Genomic DNA, 22644 nt, shown 5'->3' with positions numbered 1-22644 from the left:
AGTGTTCAACATTTGACATTTCCTGTTTCACTGTGGACTAAAAAATTTGGGATTCCATGAGAGAGCTTCACACTGCTGTGTGGCACTTCATTCATAAAACTCAATGAAATTTACAGTATTAATGCTGCCATCACGGACACTGACATAATTCCACACCATGACAGACGCTGGCTTTTGGACTTGTTGCTGATAACAGCCTGAATCGTCCTTTTCATCTTTGGTCCAGGTCACACAGAGTCCATATCTTCCAAAAAAGATCTAGAATACTGATTAATTTGACCACACTACACATTTTCACTGTGTGATGGTCCAACCCAGATCCCGCTGAGCCAAGAGAAGACAACGTTGCTTCTGGACAAGGTTAACATCAGGCCTTTATTACATGGTCAAGTGTTAAGTGACATTTGTGAATGCAGCTCTGTACTGTTGTGCTTGACAAAGGTTTACCAAAGTATACCTTTGCACATGTGGTTATATCAGCTATTGATGAATGACTGTTTTGATGCAGTGGTGTCTGCGGGATTAGAGATCATGGGTGTTCATTAGGGTGCATCAAATTTGAATGGGAAATTTTCATTTCAAAGGGGAATTCCCCTTTGGCTGATCTGGTAGAGGAATGGTCTTTAGTGTGAGCCATCTGGGTTCGATCCCACCACGGTCCCGGCCACAAAGGTCCTACAGTCACAATCTGGCATCACGAACAGGATGTGGGTAGTCACAGAACATGCTTAAATGCACCTGTGACTTCGGGACGAAGTCAAAAATGGTGGGGAGATATGTAGCGGGATGAAGGTCCTGGGTCCTGATTGAAAAGACGTTCCCGCTAGCTTGGCTAATGGGGAATTCCCCTTTGGCTGACCTGGTAGAGGAATGGTCTTTAGTGCGAGCCATCTGGGTTCGATCCCACCGCGGTCCTGGCCACAAAGATCCTACAGTCACAATCTGGCGTCACGAACAGGATGTGGGTAGTCACAGAACATGCTTAAATGCACCTGTGACTTCGGGACGAAGTCAAAAATGGTGGGGAGATATGTAGCGGGGTGAAGGTCCCATGTCCTGATTGAAAAGATGTTCCCGCTAGCTTGGCTAATGGGGAATTCCCCTTTGGCTGACCTGGTAGAGGAATGGTCTTTAGTGCGAGCCGTCTGGGGTTCGATCCCACCGCCGTCCTGGCCACAAAGGTCCTATGGTCACATATAGGACAAATGAATGGAGAATCCTGAAAGTTGAATTCTGAGACATGCTTAAGTGGCCCAAAGGGCAAACAAACAACTTTTACTTTGATAACCCTATAGAACATGTTACTGTGTAAAAGTTCACTGTATTGACATTTCCAGGTCGACCATTTGGCAATTAGAATAAAAATTTCACATTTTTCAAAATTTCACAAAAGTTCATGTGTTAGGTGGCAGCCCTAAATCTCAGTGGAATTCCTCAAAACTTTGCAAATGTCATTTTTATGTAATTGGAACAATGCACAATGCCAGCCAAACTGTTATTTGGAAATATTCAAATTTGATGCACCCTAGTGTTCATCTTAGGCCTGCACCCTTTACAAACTGAAATTCCTCCAGATTCCTTAAATGATTGATAATGATCAGTGCTGTTTATTTGCATTTTCCCACCATCCCATTTTTTTATTTACTTTTTAGAGTATAACAAAGACAATAACACCAATGAGTTTAGAATGTTTTTAATTTAATAATTATTTTACATGTAATTTACATTTCAATGCTAAAATAACACTGATAACGATGTAGAATCTTTACTGTTAACTGACAGCATCCCTTGTTGAATAAGTTGATGTCCACAGTTACACTGACCTATGCATAGATCTTTACAAATAGGATTATCAACACAAGTAACTGACATAATGCAGATTACAAGTCAGTTAAAATGGATCCTTTTTCCTGTACATGCATTGACAGTTGAATGCAGGACTCGTGTATTTGTCCAAACCTGGTATCTGAATGTACGTTTGTTTTAGACTTGGAACATAAATTGTCATATGGGTCGTTCCTTATGAAATCAACTTAAAAAAAATCTCTATGACCTCAGATTTCATGATTACATTAATGACGATGTGCAGATTCTTTTATGCATCCACACAGTCAAAATGGTCCAGACAGAAGGCCGTGTGCTGGGGGCCGGTGAGGCACATCCTTAACCATCACTGATGCTCCCACAACTACTGGACTTGATCACAACTATTCCATCACCACAAATGATGAAAGAAGAATTTAAACCGCTTTTCACCCTTTCCGGCGCTGGTGGTCTTGTGGAAACCCGCAGTCTGTCAGTGTGTGTGTTTGCAGTTGTTTGTTCCATCCATAACGTCTTTAATTTGGTTATACAGCATGTAGACCGGAAGCTCTTCGTACTGAGGAACGCTGGTTGGTCCACAGCTTGATGATCATCTAAAATCAACATTTTCATCCAAATGAACCTTTTAATTCCTGACTCTTAACCGGACCTAAAAAGGGCATTGGGGGGGTTCAGATCAACTTGATGTGACAGCAGTGTTTGGTGATGCAAGTATCTTTGCAGGTGAATGAAGGTCCAGAGGTCTCAAACTGATTCCAGAAAGGGCCAAGAGGAGGCAGGTTCTCTTTGTAGCCACCAACTCCAGCAGGTGGTTTCACTGATGAACTGATTCCATCTGCTCAAAGTGATGTTAGTCAGTGAAACCACCTGCTGGAGTTGGGTGGCTACAAAGAGAACCTGCCTCCTCTTGGCCCTTTCTGGAATCAGTTTGATGCCTCTGCTTTAGGATGTTGATGCTGCCTGTCTTGCTATATGACTGTGAGACTTGGACGCTAACCAGTGACCGAAGGTGACGACTGGATGTCTTTGGTACTAGGTGTGTCTTTGAAGGATCCTTGGGTCCCACTGGAATGACTTTGTATCAAACGAGCGGTTACTGAGATGAGGAGGATCACTTGCGTTGTGAGGGAGCATCAGATTTGACATTCTGATCATGTGGCCTGTTTCTCTGCACAGGATCCTGCAGGCAGGTGTTGGAGGGAGTTTTGAGGACCCCAGCAGCATGAGAAGGCCCATGTTTCACCTGGCTGCAGCAGATAGATGGTTATTTTAGAGAGTTATGGATGGTGTGGATTTGGATAGTACAGCATCAGCAGATGCTGATCAAAGTTGACCAACTTTGATCCAAATTTCCTCCATAATATAAATCATTCAACAGACTTGCTGCAGTGTTTTCAACTCTGTAACTTATATTTATCATTAGAGTTTAATTTGTTCAATGGTTTGATTCTGTCTGATATCGTCATTCTAATTTTTATTAACAATGAATGCGTGACTTTTTGGTCACTTGACCTCCCAAACTAATAAAATAAATAAATAAAAAGGGACTTATACTCCAAAAAACAACAGTATTTCTGCATCAAAATGATGTCATGACAGCATACTTTCAAATCCACACAGTTTATTCCTGCAGATGTCGTGTTTGTTAGCCAGAAGTCTCAGAAAACTGGAAGGAAAATTATTTGTAAAAAGACGCTCATATTTTGGGTTTTTCATGATGGGCTCTTAACCTACAATAGACATGAAAACGAAGCAACTCTGAGTCCCTGAGCTGGAACCAGCTGGAGATTTCATACGGACTGACCCCGACTCTTAGAAAGCTAACATGCTGGTGGTGATGGGGGGGTCTGTAGCTAATGTTTGGTTCATGTCCAAGTGTCTGAGTTCTGTCTGTCAGTGTTCGACTCCCTGTTCGGTCACTTCTACACCGAGTCACAGCTGAATTTTTCTGTTCGACAGTTTAATTCCAGGTTTTCTCACCTGATTTGTGGATAATTATCTTCAAATTAAAGCTGAAACTTTGTCAATGTCCAAAAACAAACAGACCAGAGTTTACATTCAGGGAGCACCACACCAGGACAAAGCAGCTTTTCTTGTTGTGAATACTGAAGCCTGCAGGGGGCGCTAGAAGGGGTTGCGGTGTGGCTGTGCGGTGGTGGTTTAGCTGGTGTCACTGATCATGGTCAGCACGGCGCGGGCCTGTGAGGACAGCTTACTGCTGCTGTGATCCGTCAGTTTACTCAGACTTCCTCTCAGGTTCTTCAGCTCCTCCTTCATCACACCTGCAGCCAACAGGAGACACGAGGACACAAAGACAGACCGCCCACTCAGAGTCACACGTCAGACTGAAGCACAAAACACAGTGTAATATATATATTATATTAGCAAGAAGGAACTCTTTCCATTGTGAATACTAGCATAACAAGTTAAATTTGCAACATAAACTATTCATTTTTATTCTCAACCATTTTTCATGATCACTGGTGAAGTTTTGAGATTGTCGAGAAATCTCCAAAAATACTTTAATCTATAATATTATCACACAGATCACAGATGTTTATCCCACTTCTATCAACAGGAAATTGTGACAGACATCAAACTTAATTTTTTTTTTTCTGACTTTATACATTTTTAAAAAAAAAAAACTTTTCTATGTTCTTTTTTCCCTCAAATATTTCTTTCTTTTTATTTAGCTAGTGGGTGTGGGGGGGATCAACCCACCCACCCCGCTGGATCTATCCCCATCTTGGAAACATTTGGTGTGACATTTAATGACACACTGTAAATCACAATACTGACCTGAAAGTGGGGAAATATAAAGCACAGAAAGTAAGTGCTGATTTAAAAAAAGTTTTTTTTTTATCTGCAGTCTGTGGAACCTTTGATAGCAAAAATGTAGTATAAGGAAGTATACAGAGATGCTGGCTGATGTAACACAAAGCACAGATCTGAGCCAGCTGAGGATGTTCTCCCCGTGAGGCCTCAAAGGGAGAGAGCGAGCACACACAAGCTGTTAGAGCAGCAGTCTGATTCAATTATTTCATGGCTGGAAAGGATGTGAAGCAAGTTCAGGTGATCAAGGATGCAGAGAATGTGTTGACAAGTTTGGAGTTGAGAAGGTGGAGGGAGTGTTTTGAGGAGCTGATGAATGAAGAAAATGAAAGGGGGAGAGAGACAGAGAGACAGAGAGAGAGAGAGAGAGACAGAGAGAGAGAGAGAGAGAGAGAGAAGGCTGGATGATGTAGGCAGTTTATTAAGAACTGCAAAGAATAAGTTCAAGAAGTGAGCGTTATGAACAGGATGAAGACTCGGGTAATTTATCCCAACAGCATAAAATGAAACGCTCTACTGCCACTGATCAGTGGAACATTTGTGTTAATGTTGCCTCTGCACACCATCACAGTGCAGTTGAAATTAAACCATCAAGATGTGCTCAAAGTCCTAGTGAGTCTTTTTTAGAGAAACTGTCCATCAAAGGTCCCAGACAGCAAATAGATCCGGGCCGGATGTAGTCCAACATCTGGTACCAATCCTGAAAACAGATCCGGTCCAGACAGTTTTTGCACCCTGGCCCAGATCCAGCACAGCTCCGCTTTACAGTTCTGGAACAGATCCGGACCAGATCTGAACTGGATCCGCAAAAGACCAACCATTTACAGACCATATCTGGCATGGATCTGGGGCAGATGTGGACCGCATCACAGCACCGTGGCAGGAACAAGTTTTACAAGGGTAAGTTCCGTGGATCCGAGGAAACTGATTTGTATCTATAACACACAGATCAGTGTCCCTGGACTTATAAAACTTGATTGTCATAAAGAAACAAACCGCTTTGCAATAAGCATTTAAAAAAGCTTCAGTGACGATCACGATTACAGAGTACAAAGTTTACAACCGCTAATAGATACTTTCTACCGAGTGCAGATAAAATTGCTTATCGTTATGCCCCGTGTTCCTGCCACGGTGCTGTGATGTGGACCACATCTGTCCCAGATCCGTGCCAGATATGGTCTGTAAACGGTTGGTGTTTTGCGGATCCAGTTCAGATCTGGTTTGGATCTGTTCCAGAACTGTAAAGCGGAGCCGTGCCGGATCTGGGCCAGGGTGCAAAAACTGTCTGGGCCGGATCTGTTTTCAGGATTGGTACCAAATGTTGTACTACATCCGGCCCGGATCTATTTTCTGTCTGGGGTGGGAGACTAAGACAGACACAGAGGAGAAGTATCATTTACATTGTGATGTGTTTGAGTGTGTGTGCTCCAGCAGACAGGTGCCTTGCTGTTGAGGAACCCAGTGGCTGGAGAAAGTCAGGGACATGCCCACATGCCATCTGACTGCGGTAGACAGATGTTACCTGGCAGTTCTGGTCTGACTTCTCCAACGACTTCTGGACCTGAATATTCACCATTTTTGTTACTTGTCCATGTCTGTGCTCTTATTTGTTTGTTTATTTGCTTGTTTTTGGCCTGCTCCATAACTCCAGGTCCATTGTAGCATTCCTAGACTTTTTTTTTTTAATACTGTGGTGTTTGTTCATGTTTGTGGTTATGGACCTGTTTGATGTATGTTAGAGGACAACAAACCAGCAGAAAAATGCATGTAGAGTCTTAAAAGATATTTTAAAAAAGAAAGAGGAAACTGGACACCAATTCTACTTACTAATAACAAAATGATGTAATTATTAAAGACCTATGAGCTTGGATGGGGCGGGGCCTCTTGTGTGATCTGTGGCCTGGGCACGATGGAGACGTGGGTTCGATCCTCCGGCTTCCTCACATTTCCCAAGACATGCAGGTTCTATAAATAAAGCCTGGGTCCCACCGAATAATGAAGGATGAATAATCAGCTTGGGACTCCGATGAGGGCGGTCGCATCTCCTCCACTCTCCCTTATCTCTGTTCTCTGATTTTAACCTTCAAGTCCCTACTTCACCAGACTGTGAATTCCTCAGATTATATTGGATTCTGGATCTATTGGACTACTATTGGATTAACCATGGAATTGATCAGCTGGTCTCTGAACGCTATTGACACCATTTTTTCTACAAGAAGGTCAGGACCGGGGGATCCTAACTGCCCAGATGGAATGTATTCTGCGGGCTATGTTCTCGACTCGTGGAGTTCTTGGCGTGTTGCATGCTTGGCGTCTTTCTCCGTTGAGGACGTCGAGGATTTATTCATTTTTGGTCTTATGGTAGCAGGGCTGGTACTTTCTAGCTTATGTGCTGCCATGATCTACCGGAAAATTGGCAAGACGGCGGCATCAAGAACCATGGCCCCTCGCTTGTCCATCATGATTAATGAGGTTGGCAATGCAGTGCATTCTCAGACTGCGATGACTCTTGAACTCAGACGCAAATTGGATGACATCTTGGAGCAGATGCGTGCCTTGCAGTTGAAGTTGAAGATTTCAGAGGCCAGTAAATATTCTTAATTCATTATTGGGAATATTCGTAATTCATAATTGGGATTTGGTTGTGCAAGTGGAACTCTTAAAAAGTGTTTTTCACTGCTCAAACAATAACATTACAGGCTTATCAAGCTTGAAGGACAAATTACCCGACTGCTTTCCTCCAGAGGAATTGTTTTCGGCCTGGGGAACATTGGCTGTTTCTTATCTCAACTCACAAAGAAAATAAGCTGCTTTTCACAGGACTGAAGCATGCTCCATTCCCTCCCCCACCCGCCTCCTCCCCCCCAGCAACACTCCCCTTTCCGGTGCCTGCTTATCGTGACTCCTCTCCCCTTCAGCGGGGGCGGTGCAGTTTTAGCTGCAGCCCACGTTCTCCCCTCAAGCTGACGGCGACGCATCTCAGGGTTGCTGCGTGGCCTTCACCCACTTGCCTCAATTCGGATAACAGACTTCTTCAAATTTAGTGCACATAGACAATGTCAAATGTGTATGTGCTGTTTTTAATTCTGATGTGTGCCATTATTATGGTAAACAAGTAATAACTGAGGACTAATTGCTGTCTGAGGTAATTGGAGTGTAAACATAATTTCTCCACTGTGAGATCAATAAAGTATATCTCCTCTCATCTCTCATAATGAGCCACGCATCATGTTTTCTTTGCTATCCATCCATCCATCCATCCATTTTCTTCCGCTTTATCCGGAGTCGGGTCACAGGGGTAGCAGCTCAAGCAAAGCTGCCCAGACCTCCTGATCCACACACACCTCCCCCAGCTCCTCTGGGGGAACCCCGAGGCGTTCCCAAGCCAGCCGAGAGACGTAGTCCCTTCAGTGTCCCCTCACTAATTTAGAAGATCTTCACTTAGCCTGGAAAAAGAGTTTGTTGCTCTATAAGAAAGCCCTTCGTGAAGCTAGGACATCTTTCTACTCATCACTAATTGAAGAAAATAAGAACAACCACAGGTTTCTTTTCAGCACTGTAGCCAGGCTGACAAAGAGTCAGAGCTCTATTGAGCTGAGTATTCCATTAACTTTAACTAGTAATGACTTCATGACTTTCTTTGCTAACAGAATTTTGACTATTAGAGAAAAAATTACTCATAACCATCCCAAAGATGTATCGTTATCTTTGGCTGCTTTCAGTGATGCCGGTATTTGGTTAGACTCTTTCTCTCCGATTGTTCTGTCTGTTATTTTCATTAGTTACTTCATCCAAACCATCAACATGCTTATTAGACCCCATTCCTGCCAGGCTGCTCAAGGAAGTCCTACCATTATTTAATGCTTCAATCTTAAATATGATCAATCTATCTTTGTTAGTTGGTTATGTACCACAGGCCTTTAAGGTGGCAGTAATTAAACCATTACTTAAAAAGCCATCACTTGACCCAGCTATCTTAGCTAATTATAGGCCAATCTCCAACCTTCCTTTTCTCTCAAAGATTCTTGAGAGGGTAGTTGTAAAACAGCTAACTGATCACCTGCAGAGGAATGGTCTATTTGAAGAGTTTCAGTCAGGTTTTAGAATTCATCATAGTACAGAAACAGCATTAGTGAAGGTTACAAATGATCTTCTTATGGCTTCGGACAGTGGACTTATCTCTGTGCTTGTTCTGTTGGACCTCAGTGCTGCTTTTGATACTGTTGACCATAAAATTTTATTACAGAGATTAGAGCATGTCATAGGTATTAAAGGCATTGCGCTGCGGTGGTTTGAATCATATTTGTCTAATAGATTACAGTTTGTTCATGTAAATGGGGAATCTTCTTCACAGACTAAAGTTAATTATGGAGTTCCACAAGGTTCTGTGCTAGGACCAATTTTATTCACTTTATACATGCTTCCCTTGGGCAGTATTATTAGACGGTATTGCTTAAATTTTCATTGTTACGCAGATGATACCCAGCTTTATCTATCCATGAAGCCAGAGGATACGCACCAATTAGCTAAACTGCAGGATTGTCTTACAGACATAAAGACATGGATGACCTCTAATTTCCTGCTTTTAAACTCAGATAAAACTGAAGTTATTGTACTTGGCCCCACAAATCTTAGAAGCATGGTGTCTAACCAGATCGTTACTCTGGATGGCATTTCCCTGATCTCTAGTAATACTGTGAGAAATCTTGGAGTTATTTTTGATCAGGATATGTCATTCAAAGCGCATATTAAACAAATATGTAGGACTGCCTTTTTGCATTTACGCAATATCTCTAAAATCAGAAAGGTCTTGTCTCAGAGTGATGCTGAAAAACTAATTCATGCATTTGTTTCCTCTAGGCTGGACTATTGTAATTCATTATTATCAGGTTGTCCTAAAAGTTCCCTAAAAAGCCTTCAGTTGGTTCAGAATGCTGCAGCTAGAGTACTGACGGGGACTAGCAGGAGAGAGCATATCTCACCCGTGTTGGCCTCCCTTCATTGGCTTCCTGTTAATGCTAGAATAGAATTTAAAATTCTTCTTCTTACTTATAAGGTTTTGAATAATCAGGTCCCATCTTATCTTAGGGACCTCGTAGTACCATATTACCCCATTAGAGCGCTTCGCTCTCAGACTGCGGGCTTACTTGTAGTTCCTAGGGTTTGTAAGAGTAGAATGGGAGGCAGAGCCTTCAGCTTTCAGGCTCCTCTCCTGTGGAACCAGCTCCCAATTCAGATCAGGGAGACAGATACCCTCTCTACTTTTTAAGATTAGGCTTAAAACTTTCCTTTTCGCTAAGGCTTATAGTTAGGGCTGGATCGGGTGACCCTGGACCATCCCTTGGTTATGTTGCTTTAGACGTAGACTGTGTTTCATAATTATTGTATGGCCTTGCCTTGCAATGTGGAGCGCCTTGGGGCAACTGTTTGTTGTGATTTGGCGCTATACAAGAAAAAAGTTGATTGATTGATTGAGTGTGTCCTGGGTCTTCCCCGGGGCCTCCTCCCGATGGGACGTGCTCAGAACACCTCTCCAGTGAGGCATCCAGGGGGCATCCAGAAAAGATGCCCGAGCCACCTCAACTGGTTCCTTTCGATGTGGAGGAGCAGCGGCTCGACTCCGAGCTCCTCCCGAGTGACCGAGCTCCTCACCCTATCTCTAAGGGAGTGCCCAGCCACCCTGTAGAGGAAACCCATCTCGTCCGCTTGTACTCCCAATCTCGTTCTTTCGGTCATGAGCCAAATCTCACGACCATAGGTGAGGGTCGGAACATAGATTGATCGGTAAATCAAGAGCTTTGCCCCCTACTCAGCTCTCTCTTCACCATGATGGTCCGATATAGCGACCGCATCACTGCAGATGCTGCACTGCTCCATCTGTCGATCTCACGCTCCATCTGTCCCTCACTCGTGAACAAGACCCCGGGATACTTAAACTCCTCCACTTGAGGCAAGGACACTCCACCGACCTGAAGAGGGCAAGGCACCTTTTTCCGGTCGAGAACCATGGCCTCAGATTTGGAGGTGCTGATTTTCATCCCGGACGCTTCATACTCGGCTGCAAACCGCCCCAGTGCACGCTGAAGGTGCTGATTTGACAAAGCCAACAGAACCACATCGTCCACAAACAGCAGAGATGTGATTCTGTGGTTCCCAAACCAGATCCCCTCTACACCCTGCACCTAGAAATTGTCCATAAAGATAATGAACAGAACTGGTGGCAAAGGGCAGCCCTGGCGGAGGTCAATGTGCACTGGAAACAGGTTTGACTTACTACCGGCAATGCGACCCAAGCTCCTGCTGCAGTCGTACAGGAACCGGATAGCCCTTAACAAAGGACCATGGACCCTGTACTCCCGCAGCACCCCCCACAGGGTGCCCAGAGGGACATGGTCGAACGTCTTCTCCAGATCCACAAAGCACATGTGGACTGGTTGGGCGAACTCCCATGAACCCTCGAGCACCCGATGGAGTGTGTAGAGCTGGCCCAGTGTGCTGCAACCAGGACGAAAACCACACTGCTCCTCCTGAATCCAAGGTTCGACTATTGGTCGAATTCTCCTCTCCAGTACTCTGGAATAGACCTTACCGGGGAAGCTGAGGAGTGTGATTCCCCCTGTAGTTGGAACACACCCTCCGGTCCCCCTTCTTAAACAGAGGGACCACCACCCCGGTCTGCCAATCCAGAGGCACTGTCCCCGACCGCCACGCAATGTTGCAGAGGCGTGTCAACCAAGACAGTCCTACAACATCCAGAGACTTAAGGTACTCAGGACGGATTTCATCTACCCCAGGAGCCTTGCCACCGAGGAGCTTTCTAACCACCTCGGTGACTTCGGCCTGGGTAATGGATGAGTCTGCCTCTGCGTCCCCAGTCTCTGCTTCCTCTTCCGAAGTCGTGACGATGGGATTGAGGAGATCCTCGAAGTATTCCTTCCACGGCCTGACAACATCCCAAGTCAGGGTCAACAGCTCCCCACCCGCACCATAGACAGTGCCGGTGGAGAGCTGCTTCCGCCTCCTGAGGCGTCGGATGGTTTGCCAGAATTTCTTCGAGGCCGACCGACAGTCCTCTTCCATGGTCTCCCCAAACTCCTCCCAGACCCGAGTTTTTGCCTCTGCAACCACACGGGCTGCAGCACGCTTGGCCTGACCGTACCTGTCAGCTGCCTCCGGGATCCCACTTACCAACAAAGACAAGTAGGACTCCTTCTTCAGCTTGATGGCATCCCTTACTTGTCCTCTGACACGCTGAAACGGAGGTGTTCCTTTGTCTCGCTTCCAAAGCAAATCGGTCTTTACGCGCGAAGCCTCCGCGCGGCTTTCCATGACAAAATCTCTTTCTTCTCAAAAGTGAAATCTGCCAGAAAATGGCTGATGTCCAGCTCTTGTGATAACCAGAGAAAGAACACACGATGGTCTCGTATCCACAGAGCCATCCGTTTAGAAATGGTCCGGTGCCTTGTGCCGCGTCGTCGCAGCTCGGAGCGCGGCGCACCGAGCGTCCTTAAAGGGGTCCTTAAAGCTGTAGTAACAGTCCTTATTCTCTGTGAAGCCCGTAAAATTTTCACCGAAAGCCAGATAAATTTTTCGAATGGTTTCCAGGTGCCAGTCTCTAACAGCTTCTGAAAAAATTCTGATGGAAAAAAGTCCTTTTCATTCCACTATTTCCTGACAATGAAAATCTGATGAGGGGGCGGGACCACTCCTTCCCAAGGTGTGCTCACAGGCGAATGACGTCACCGACAGGTGTGGAAAAACTCACGCATGCGCACCAGGGTTCAAGCATGTCTGACGTAAAAACATATGAAGGAAATCCATATAGTTTTTGAAAAAATAAAAAGGGCCGTTACTTTATTGACAGACCTCGTAAAAGTGGGATCACGGTGTGTGTGTGTGTTTAAAGCCGCATAATAAATAAACCCAGCAAGCTGCGGAGCCAGTGAGCAGCACAGAGGTGGCTGTCCAGGAACCCTTGGTTTGGTTCTAGCTGGTCTGGTGCATTACAGGTGGACAGCAACCTGGCGCACAGTGCACAACCATGAGACTGTACTGGAGCGTCTATTGTTGGACTGCATTTAAAAAATGTGACATCTTTAAATGCTGCTGTGAATCTGGAATTGAAAACCCAGACTTTAAAGGGACCAGGTGTGGGAGGGCTGGAGGTTTGGACCAAACCCATGCCTAACATGTGCCAACATCACATTATCATGGCGCTATTACGGCACTACGTGACTTAGTATGCACCACTCTGCATTTAATCATTGGTGATTAATCTCTGCTCTCTTCCACAGCATGTCTTTTTCTTGATTCTCTCCCCTCAGCCCCAACCAATCCCAGCAGAAGACTGCCCCTCCCTGAGCCTGGTTCTGCTGGAGGTTTCTTCCTGTTAAAAGGGAGTTTTTCCTTCCCACTGTCGCCAAGTGCTTGCTCATAGGGGGTCGTTTTGACCGTTGGGGTTTTTCTGTAATTATTGTATGGCTTTTGCCTTACAATATAAAGCGCCTTGGGGCAGCTGTTTGTTGTGATTTGGCGCTATATAAATAAAATTGATTTCATTTGATTTAGTGTGGCTGATGCGAGCCATTCGAGGCTCTAATGATGGGTCAGTCGTGGCCAGTGGTGGGCACAGCTACCCAAAAAATTAGCTTTGATAACAGATAATCAGCTAACTAAAAAGTTATCTTTTATAAAGCTAAACCGATAAACCACCCAAAAATTTATTGGAAGCTACAGATAACCAATAACTTCCAGTATTGTCTCCGGTACACTTGCAACTACTAACAAGCTGATTTTGAGTTTTAACACCACAATCACTTCTGGTAGCATCAAAGGCAACTACAGACCCAAACAATGAGTCAGCACTTCTGTCTTTGTGCACCCTGCCCCCTGCTGGAAGCTCCAGTTTACTACATAACTTCCAGCAGTGAAGTAGTTGAGAGGAGCAACGAAGCTCAACTCTCTACTCAATAACAGCGTTGCTGTGAGACCGAGGTCTTGGAAAATAAAGCAGAGCTGACTTATGGTTTGGTTTATAAATAAAATGAATATTGATAGAATAACTCCATTAATGTCAATTCTGTCATTTGTACAAAGTTAAAATATAACAGAATAGAATAGAATTTATTATTATCATTGTACATGACACCAGAAAAAAAATACTGTCCATGACAATGAAATTAAAAACAATCTCATAAAAAAAAAACATTTAAAATAAATAAATAGAATAAATAAATAACCCTAAAAATTCTACATAAAACCTAGTTAAAAACACTCAATCACAATCATAAAATGGCAGGTCCAGCAGCATTCAGTGCACAAACAGCTCTTCCCACAAAGCTATTTTTAAGTCTGTTTGTTCTGGCCCTGTATCGTCTGCCTGCTGGTAATAATTCAAACAAATAGTGTCCAGGATGGGCGGGGTCTCTGATTGTAGTCCTTGCCTTCCTGAGACAACAACTTGTATACAGTTCCTCTAATGAAGGCAAGAGGCAACCAGTGATCTTCTGGGCTGTGGTGATGACCCTCTGGAGAGCTTTCCTGTCTGTGACTGTGCAGCTGGAAAACCACACACACAGACAGTAGGTCAAAATGCTCTCTATGGAGCAGCGATAGAAGGACACCAGCAGTCTCTGTGGCAGATGGTTATTCCTGAGAACCCTCAGGAAATAGAGTCTCTGCTGTGCCTTCTTGATGGTAGCCATAGTGTTTGTGCTCCAAGTCAGGTCGTCTCTCAAATACACACCCAGAAAACAAAATTCAGAGACCCACTCCACACAGTCCCCATCGATGACCAGGGGCTGGATGACTGTTTTCCTCATTCTATAGTCCACCACCATCTCCTTTGTCTTTGAGGTGTTGAGGATCAAATTGTTCTCCCTACACCCGACCGACAACCGCTGCACCTCCTCTCTATAGGTGGACTCATCCTCACCAGAAATGAGTCCCAATACAGTAGTGTCATCAGCAAACTTAATGATATTGTTGCTGAAGTGAGAGGGGGTGCAGTCATAGGTGTAGAGGGTGTAGAGCAACGGACTCAGCACACAGCCCTGAGGGGAGCCGGTGCTGAGGCTAATGGCCGAAGAGATGTGAGGGCCAACTCTCACCCTCTGAGAGCGGTCTGTGAGGAAGTCCAAGATCCACCAGCAAATGGAGTGGGACACCCCCAGGTCCAACAACTTAATCACCAGACTGCTTGGAAGGATGGTATTAAATGCTGAGCTAAAGTCCACAAAAAGCAGCCTCACATAGCTCCCCTGCTGCTCCAGATGGGACAGAGGAGCATGTAGAGCCATAATGATGGCATCCTCCGTGGACCTGTTCGCACGATAACCAAACTGGTGAGGGTCAAACACAGGGGGAAGGCAGGAGATGATGTAGGCCCGGACTAACTTTTCGAAGAACTTCATAATAATCGGAGTTAGTGCCACCGGGCGATAGTCATTCAGATCACTGATCCTGGTCTTCTTAGGGAGGGAGACAATAACAGAGGACTTCAGGCAGGGGGGGACAGCAGCCTGGCTCAGAAACTGGTTGAAAATGTTTGTAACCACACCAGCTAACTGAGCTGCACATCCCCTCAACACCCGTCCCGAGACGCCGTCCGGACCAGCAGCTTTCCTTGAATTCACCCCCTCAACACCCTCCTCACCTCCTGTTCCTCCAGCGTGAGGACGTTGAGGGCAGGTGAGGGGATGACGACTGTCTCTGGTGGCTGCACCTCAAAACGGGCAAAGAAGCTATTGAGGTTCTCTGCCAGTGAGGCATCACTGTAGTCTGCCACCAGGGTGCTGGGTCGGTGGTTCGTGATGTGCTGAACACCCTGCCACACCCGCCGAGAGTCCTGACTCTGGAAGCAGTCCTCTATTCGCCTCCTATAAGCTGTCTTGGCAAGTCTGATCCCCTATATCTTTTAATGTTGAATAATGCACTAATTCTGAAGTTTTGTAACAAACACAGACAGATGGCAAAGGATTATGGGTAAAATGTGCCTCCGCTAACACTGATTTGGTTGACTCATTCATTCTATGTAAACCAACACATTAATGTGAGGTGTGTCATGTGTTGGTGTTTACAGATAAATGTGCTTTTGTAAAATATGTCATTTTTTTATTTGTAAAAAAAGGACTTTTTAAAAAAAAAGCCAAGTTGTAATTAGATAACCATCTGATATAACCGGTGTCAAAATAAATAGAACACTGCCATCTACTGGATGCTCAGTACTAGGGCGAATACTGCCATGAACACTACTGGCCAGTAGATGCCAGTAGAGACCGTGAAAACTTGCCAAAACAAAATTCCAGATAACCCTACTACATTTAAGATGTGTGGAATTTAATAAAGGCAAACTGAATTTCAGAAATCTTATACATATTACTCTGGAACAAAGACGACAGACAGTGTTTGACATAAGCAGGACTCTAATAGCAAACAGGAATGGATTGCTATGATTCCAACTGAAAATAATGGAGGAGCAACCTGAGCTGCTTCTGGCATTTTTACATAAAACAAACACAATAACAATGTCTATAAACCCAGAGAATATATTCACGGGAGTTTTAGACACAATATACAAAGAGTTTAATACTGTTGTCCGTGTGGAGCCTGATCAGAGTTTCTGTGTAGGCTCTCAGTTGTCCAGGTGGTTTCCATAGTAGAGAAGCTTGAATTTTCGACTGGACTGGGTTGCTTGACGTGAGGACATTTCGCTTCAAATCACAGAAGCTTCCTCAGCTAAAATATATATAATAATTAAAATAATTATTCTTCTCTACAAGAGTCAAGACAGAAGTCAGACTACCAGAGCAAGAATTTTAGCTGAGGAAGCTTCTGTGATTTGAAGCGAAACGTCCTCATGTCAAGCAACCCAGTCCAGTCGAAGATTCAAGCTTCTCTACTATGGAGCCTGATCAGAGCATCTCAAATGCATTTCTTCTGTCGTGAATGTAGTGTGATTACCCATAATGCACTGCTGGGCACAGCATGTCCACACTAATACCTTCAAAATTAGTGCATGACTTTAAAACTAAAACATATATCTGATATTTTCACTTTATAAAACTTCAGACGTGACGTTAATTTAAATAACTTGTCCGAAATTAGTTTGGTTAAAATTTTAACCATAAGTTAAAACTGTATGCCTCTGGATGACTTGGATGATATTGCCAGCATATCAGTATGGGGTCAAAAGAAATTAGCCTTTTTTCTTTTTTGTGACCAGTTCTCCTTTGCCTGCATATGATACAGCGGTTTCTTCTAGAACCAGCTCTCCTTTGTTTACGGAGAATAGAACTGCGCATCTATTATAAAATATTTAACAGGTAGGTACTTAACTGATTTCAGATTTCATAGAAGTTTGTAACTATTCAGCTTTGTTTACTACGTCTGCAAAAATATGTTAGCGGTCTAAAAATTATCGGACCAAAACTTATCGGACTCTAAATTGGCCGTAGATGTGAATGTGTTTGTCTACATGTATCAACCCTGTGACAGGATGAACCCCGCCTCCTGTCGCTCAGTGATCACTGGGATGGGCTGCAGCCCCCCCCTGACCCTGAACTGAAATTAGCTTGTACAGAAAATGAATGAATCATGTTTTCATCAGTGTCATGTGACAGTGTGTTTTACTGCAAAACATACGGGAGCTGGCGAGGCTGCAGACGAGACCTAAAGCACTGAACTGGACTTCAATGGCCCCCACTGGATCCTCCAACATCTTCTGCAATGTGGACAACAGCTCCGCTCCCCGGAAAGGATCCTGAACAGACTCTGCAGCATTCACACAAACATGTGTACATTTTAAAACCGTCAGTCCACTTAAGACACAGTTATTGTAAGTTTTATCACAACATATTTGTAAATGACCCAACTTCCTGCTCAATTTCAAGGTAAACATGTCACTGTGGAATAGCAAATTGGTCCATTTATTGTTTTTGTGATTTATATGGCCTTTTATTTCACTTTGCTTTGAAGGACATTTTATTTTGAAATTACTTCCTGCCACACAATACAGGAGAGAACAGAACGATATCAACACGCAAATGATGTCAGAAAGATAGTGACACAAACAAATGTTAAAGTTGAATGTTTCAGCACACTCCGCAGCGGCACGGGGTTAAGTGTTCCTGAAATAATATGTTTACTGTGCGGTCAGGTCTATTGAAATTATTGTACTCGTAATAAGAACTTTCTTAGCCTTTGTTCTATTACTAAGTAGCACTAATGTGCTAAGCTAATATATGATGCCAAGCTAGTCTGTGATGCTGACTGGTGAAGTAATGGACCTTTTTTGGTGTTTTACCCAGCTCTCACATTAATTTGTTGGTTCATCAGTTGTTTAACACCAATGTATAAAAGTAAACCATCAGTCAAGTCTTGACCATCTTTCAGAGGCAATGTTACATTATTTATGCACTCAGTGGTTGAAGGAAATTCTAGGCTGGCGAGGGAACTGAGAAAGAGGCCTGTTATGGCCCTAAGAGAGGACAAGGAGGTGTTGCTAGAGGAATCTGTGATCAGGCAGTCATCCTCTGTGGTCTAGTGACCCTGGGCCTGCTTAACAAGGAATCAAAGCACTTTGTTCCTCCAAACCTACACCTTGTTCTACTGTAGTTACAGTGGAACATGGTTCAGTACAGACAGATCCCTCTGCTGTACACTGTTTTCAGATGCTACAGTGTCCAGTTGAGGCCATGAATGACAGAACTGGCATGACCATTACAGGTTGATGCACCTTTGGATCCGATGCCATTTGTGACTGAGTTTTGTGGGGAAAGATGATATGGGGTGAAGCTCATAGCACTGCTGATCATTACTGTAATAAATAAGTAAAAAGATTAGTTGAAGTCCAAGGTCACATCAATATAGGAGAAAGGAGAAGCCTCTTTTTTAGTGGGGGGGGAGGGGGGGGGTGCTAGAGCGGTCAATATCATGGAGAAGCAAGAGTTCATTTTTTGAAGAATAATCATTTTGGTGGAAGAGTTCCAGCCTGAAGAGCCTTAAGTGGTTTATTTCACCTCTCTGTCTGACAATTCTTGTTGTAGAGGTATGACCGAGCTGGAATACTTGTAGGTCCTTCAGATTTGTGATATGGATTATACCTTAGTTATTAATTACTGTGCTCCAGAAAATGTGGTTAACTAATTAGCCAAACACACAGAGAAGTAAGAATGAGCAGTTGGTACTGTAGAACAGAATATCATCTGCATATAAACTAATGTAAGGGAAGACAAGTTTAATTTGAATTCATTTGTTTGTTTTTTTACACTCGAAACAGAATAAAAGTCCAGTCATCAGAGTAGGTGCAGTAAACCTCAGAAATAATTCTGGTCTAAATGTTCCCCTGAGTAATGTCTTAAAGAGTTTTACCAATGTCAATGGCTGATGCTATCGCCAAGGCAACCAAAGCCTCGTTCTGCATGATGACATGCTCACTGGTTGCCATGGTTATAAGGTGCCGTATCCCGTCTGCTTTGGCAATAGCACAGACAACTTCCTGCCACAAAGAAGAAGAAGAAGATGGGAAAAAAAAAACCATGAGAGATTTTTGGCTTGTGTTCATGTCACCGTAATATCCCCCCCCCCCCCGGACACACACAGACTTGCCTATCAGTCATAACTTTGCTGATAGAATTTCAGTGTCATTCACACCTGTAGTACTAATAGACTCCACGCAGTTCACAGACGTCTCCACTCTCATTTTGTGATGGTTTATGTCAGAGTTATGCTGCGTGGGAGCTCACTTCAGAACACAAAATGTCTGCACATCTCTCATCCTTGTGGACATTAGTGAAAAGCCAAAGCTCACCCCTTCATACATCCATCAAGTGAATGCAGCAAAATCTACAAACTAAATAGGTCTGCCCAATGTGTGGGAAACCTGCAGAACTGGCAACACAGCGAGTGATTCTCTGCTTGGAATGCAAGTGGCCATTCAAGGAACTGAATGATTTGGCACTTCAGCATTTTTCAGCAGTGGAGGGTGCTGCTTGGTTGTGATTTGCAAACAGCTTTTGTTTCCGGTTTCAGCTTCCAGCTGAGTAAGAAATGTCAGCTGGACCGTCGGCAGATTTAACTGCAGGTTTATATGTGCTTCTGCACTTCAAAGATGCCTGCAAGAGGGACCTCGAGGGAAGAAACGGCCAAGGACCATGGCAGCTGGGGGACAGTAATCAAGGAGGGTATCAAAAGGGCAGAGGTCAAGCTGCATGAAGCTTCCAGACAGAAGAGGATCCGGTGAAAGGATGGATCGGCACCCCCAACTGCATCAACCTTCACCTGTGACTTGTGCCGTCGGTCACTCTGACGTCAGCTTGTGCACTCACAGACAAAGCTGGGCATCATGATGGGGATGCTGAAGAGTGCAAAGACCCCATCGTCTCACAAGACAAACGAATGCCTGAGATACGTGTGCGTCTTCAGAGCGAGCGCCATGTGTCTTATATCACTAATTAAGTGGGATCAGTAGCTTTCTGATAGTTATTGGTTGTAAACATTTATTCATGAGTTCTAATGGGGCAGCATGGTGGATTAGTGGTTAACCCTGTTGCCTCACAGCAAGAAGGTCATGGGTTCGATTCCCACCTGTGGCCTTTCTGTGTGGAGTTTGCATGTTCTCCACGTGTTTGTGTGGGTTTCTTCTGGGTGCTCCGGCTTCCTTCCACATCCAAAGACATGCCACTTAGGTGGACTGGAACCTTTATAATCGTCCAGGTCTCCTTGCAAAAGAGCTCTCGATCTCAATGGGATGAACTTGGTTAAATTAAAATTAAATTAAAATCCAGTGGAAGTAAGAATCTCTTCACAAGAGGGTTTAAGTCCACTAAGACCCAAAGTACCTGAAGAGTCAGGAACAGGAACACAAAGGACACCAAAGGAGCCAAGAGGTGCGACACCAAAAAGATGGAAAACTGGTTTTCAACAAATGACCCTTCATCAGTTTGGAGACCTCTGACCTACAGTTGTGCTCATAAGTTTATGTACCCTGGCAGATTTGTAGATGTTTGGCCGTTTTTCAGAGAATATGAATGATAACACAAAAAGTGGTTGGGTGAAGCCATTTACTGTCAAACAATTTCTCCAATCACAGCCACAGAAGCCTATAACTTCTTCTGGGTTGTCTTGGTGGCTTTCCTCACTCTTCTTCAGTTTTTGAGAACTGTCTACTCCATGCAGATTTACCATAGTGTCATACTGTTTGTATTTCTTCATAACTGATGTAAATAAAGCACAAGACATGTTCAGTGGAGCTTCACCATCAGAGAGCCTCGTCCACAACCACCACAGAAGACTCCAATCCGTCACTGATGTTAAAGGAGGCAACACACGGTGTTAAGAACAGGGGGATGTGAACTTTTGCAAAACAGGATGACTGACCGGGAACCACAAGACCTCCACAACACTAGAGCACAACAGGGAATGGCTGAAAAACTGACAGGGGACAGAACACACATCAGGATGGTGACCGAGCAGCCCAACCTGAGTCTGGACGATGACGGTGCGGTCTGTCAAGGTCCATGGGAGGGTCTGGGGGACGGCTATGGTGTCCATCAACATCTACCGGTGAGTAACACGGTTGGTCTGGAGGACTACGTTGGGCTACAAAGGAGTCAGGGGTCAGCCACAAGGGCCATAAAGGTCCACCAGTGAGTCGGGGGGTCGTCTGGGAATGTACTAAGGACTATGGAGGAGTCAGGGGGACGACTGAATAAAGTGACAGGGGCCGAAGGAGGACCAAGGTCAGACACATTACCCAAAATAGCTGTACTGAGATGGTGTAGATAGCTGGGGGAAGCCAATTCACATGCAGGGCCGAAAGTGGGAGAAACCCGATTCAGGAGGAGACACACCACACGGGGAAGCCGATGGGACAAATAACCGATTAATAAAACCCGATAAACAAATAGGGCAAAAGAGGGGAGGACAAACAGATGGAAGACAATGAGGGAAAAAACAAGTAAAAATAGAACCTATAGTACGAGAAAAGCAATATAATGACCTACTGTGAAGACAAACATTCCCAAATGACTCGATATCTGAACAGTGAAAACAACAAACAGTGACAAAACATGAGGAAGAGACCTGCTCAATCATAAAAAATACAACAGACAGAAACCAATACACCAAAACAGTACAAGGGCCATGGAAAACAAAAGAATGAACAAAATAACTGCATGGAGAGCAGAACTTTCCAACAAAGAAATGCAAAAGGTAAAAAACACAGCGGAACAGACATAGGGGGCCATCAAAAATGGAAAAACTGACAAAAGAACAGAAAGAGCGGCAAAATGAGTAATGATGTGAGGAAATAATTTACTTTACCCGAGAACCAAAAAAACGAACCAACCACTGACTTGAAACAATACAAGAATCATGGCAGATAAGAAAAAAAAAGGACTACATAGGGTGAGAACAGATTAACAAAAGCATGCAAAAAGTGAAAAAAGCAATAACCTAACCACAAAGGGTACTCAAAAACTGTTGACAGAATGAAAGACAAATCACTGAACCAATGAGGTGGGGTACCAAACCATTTTAACCAAAAATGCATTTCATAAGGGGGCCAAGAAAATGGAACATACTTGTAACATAGTAAACAGGAGAAAATGGCAAATACCTGGGTATTGACAGAGATAGAAGACATAACCAGATATTTACTTAGTGCATACAGCTGTTTATCCAAAGAGCACAGCAGGAAGAGAGAAAAGAAAAGAAAAAGATTAGCGAAGAAACAAAAAAAGGAAAGACTAGCCATCCATGAAGCTGTGATGTCTGTGATTGTCTCTGGGACCGGCACTGATGATCGGGGCGGAGGCAGAATCTCAGGAGACGTTAGCGCAGCTGAAGCTCGTGGAGAAGACTGTGCCGTGGGAGATCTAACAGATGCCGCCGAAAGACTTGGTGACGTGCGCAACTCTCCCATTCCCTCTAGCATGCGCACTGCTGAGTGCAGTGATGGTGTGAGTCTCTCTGTCGAATCTGCTAACA

The 22644-nt window shown here is 44.2% G+C and overlaps 1 protein-coding gene across 2 annotated transcripts in view; it reads right to left on the bottom strand.

The window, feature by feature from the left end:
* Positions 1 to 3978: 3978 nt before the first annotated feature.
* Positions 3979 to 22644, bottom strand: part of si:dkey-191g9.5 (rap1 GTPase-GDP dissociation stimulator 1) — an 86508-nt gene continuing 67842 nt past the window's right edge. For both annotated transcript variants that reach the window (XM_034185077.1, XM_034185076.1), the window contains exons 12-14: positions 19027 to 19153; positions 17299 to 17427; positions 3979 to 4106 (exon numbers count right to left, since the gene is read on the bottom strand). In XM_034185077.1, the coding sequence (XP_034040968.1) occupies positions 3985 to 4106; positions 17299 to 17427; positions 19027 to 19153 (378 nt within the window). In that variant the 3' untranslated portion in view covers positions 3979 to 3984. The remainder of the gene's footprint in view (positions 4107 to 17298; positions 17428 to 19026; positions 19154 to 22644) is intronic.

The sequence above is a fragment of the Thalassophryne amazonica genome, chromosome 13, assembly GCF_902500255.1.
Source record: "Thalassophryne amazonica chromosome 13, fThaAma1.1, whole genome shotgun sequence".
NCBI lineage: Eukaryota > Metazoa > Chordata > Actinopteri > Batrachoidiformes > Batrachoididae > Thalassophryne > Thalassophryne amazonica.
Note: the sequence above shows the minus strand (reverse complement) of the source record. Positions and strands in the feature narration are given on the sequence as shown.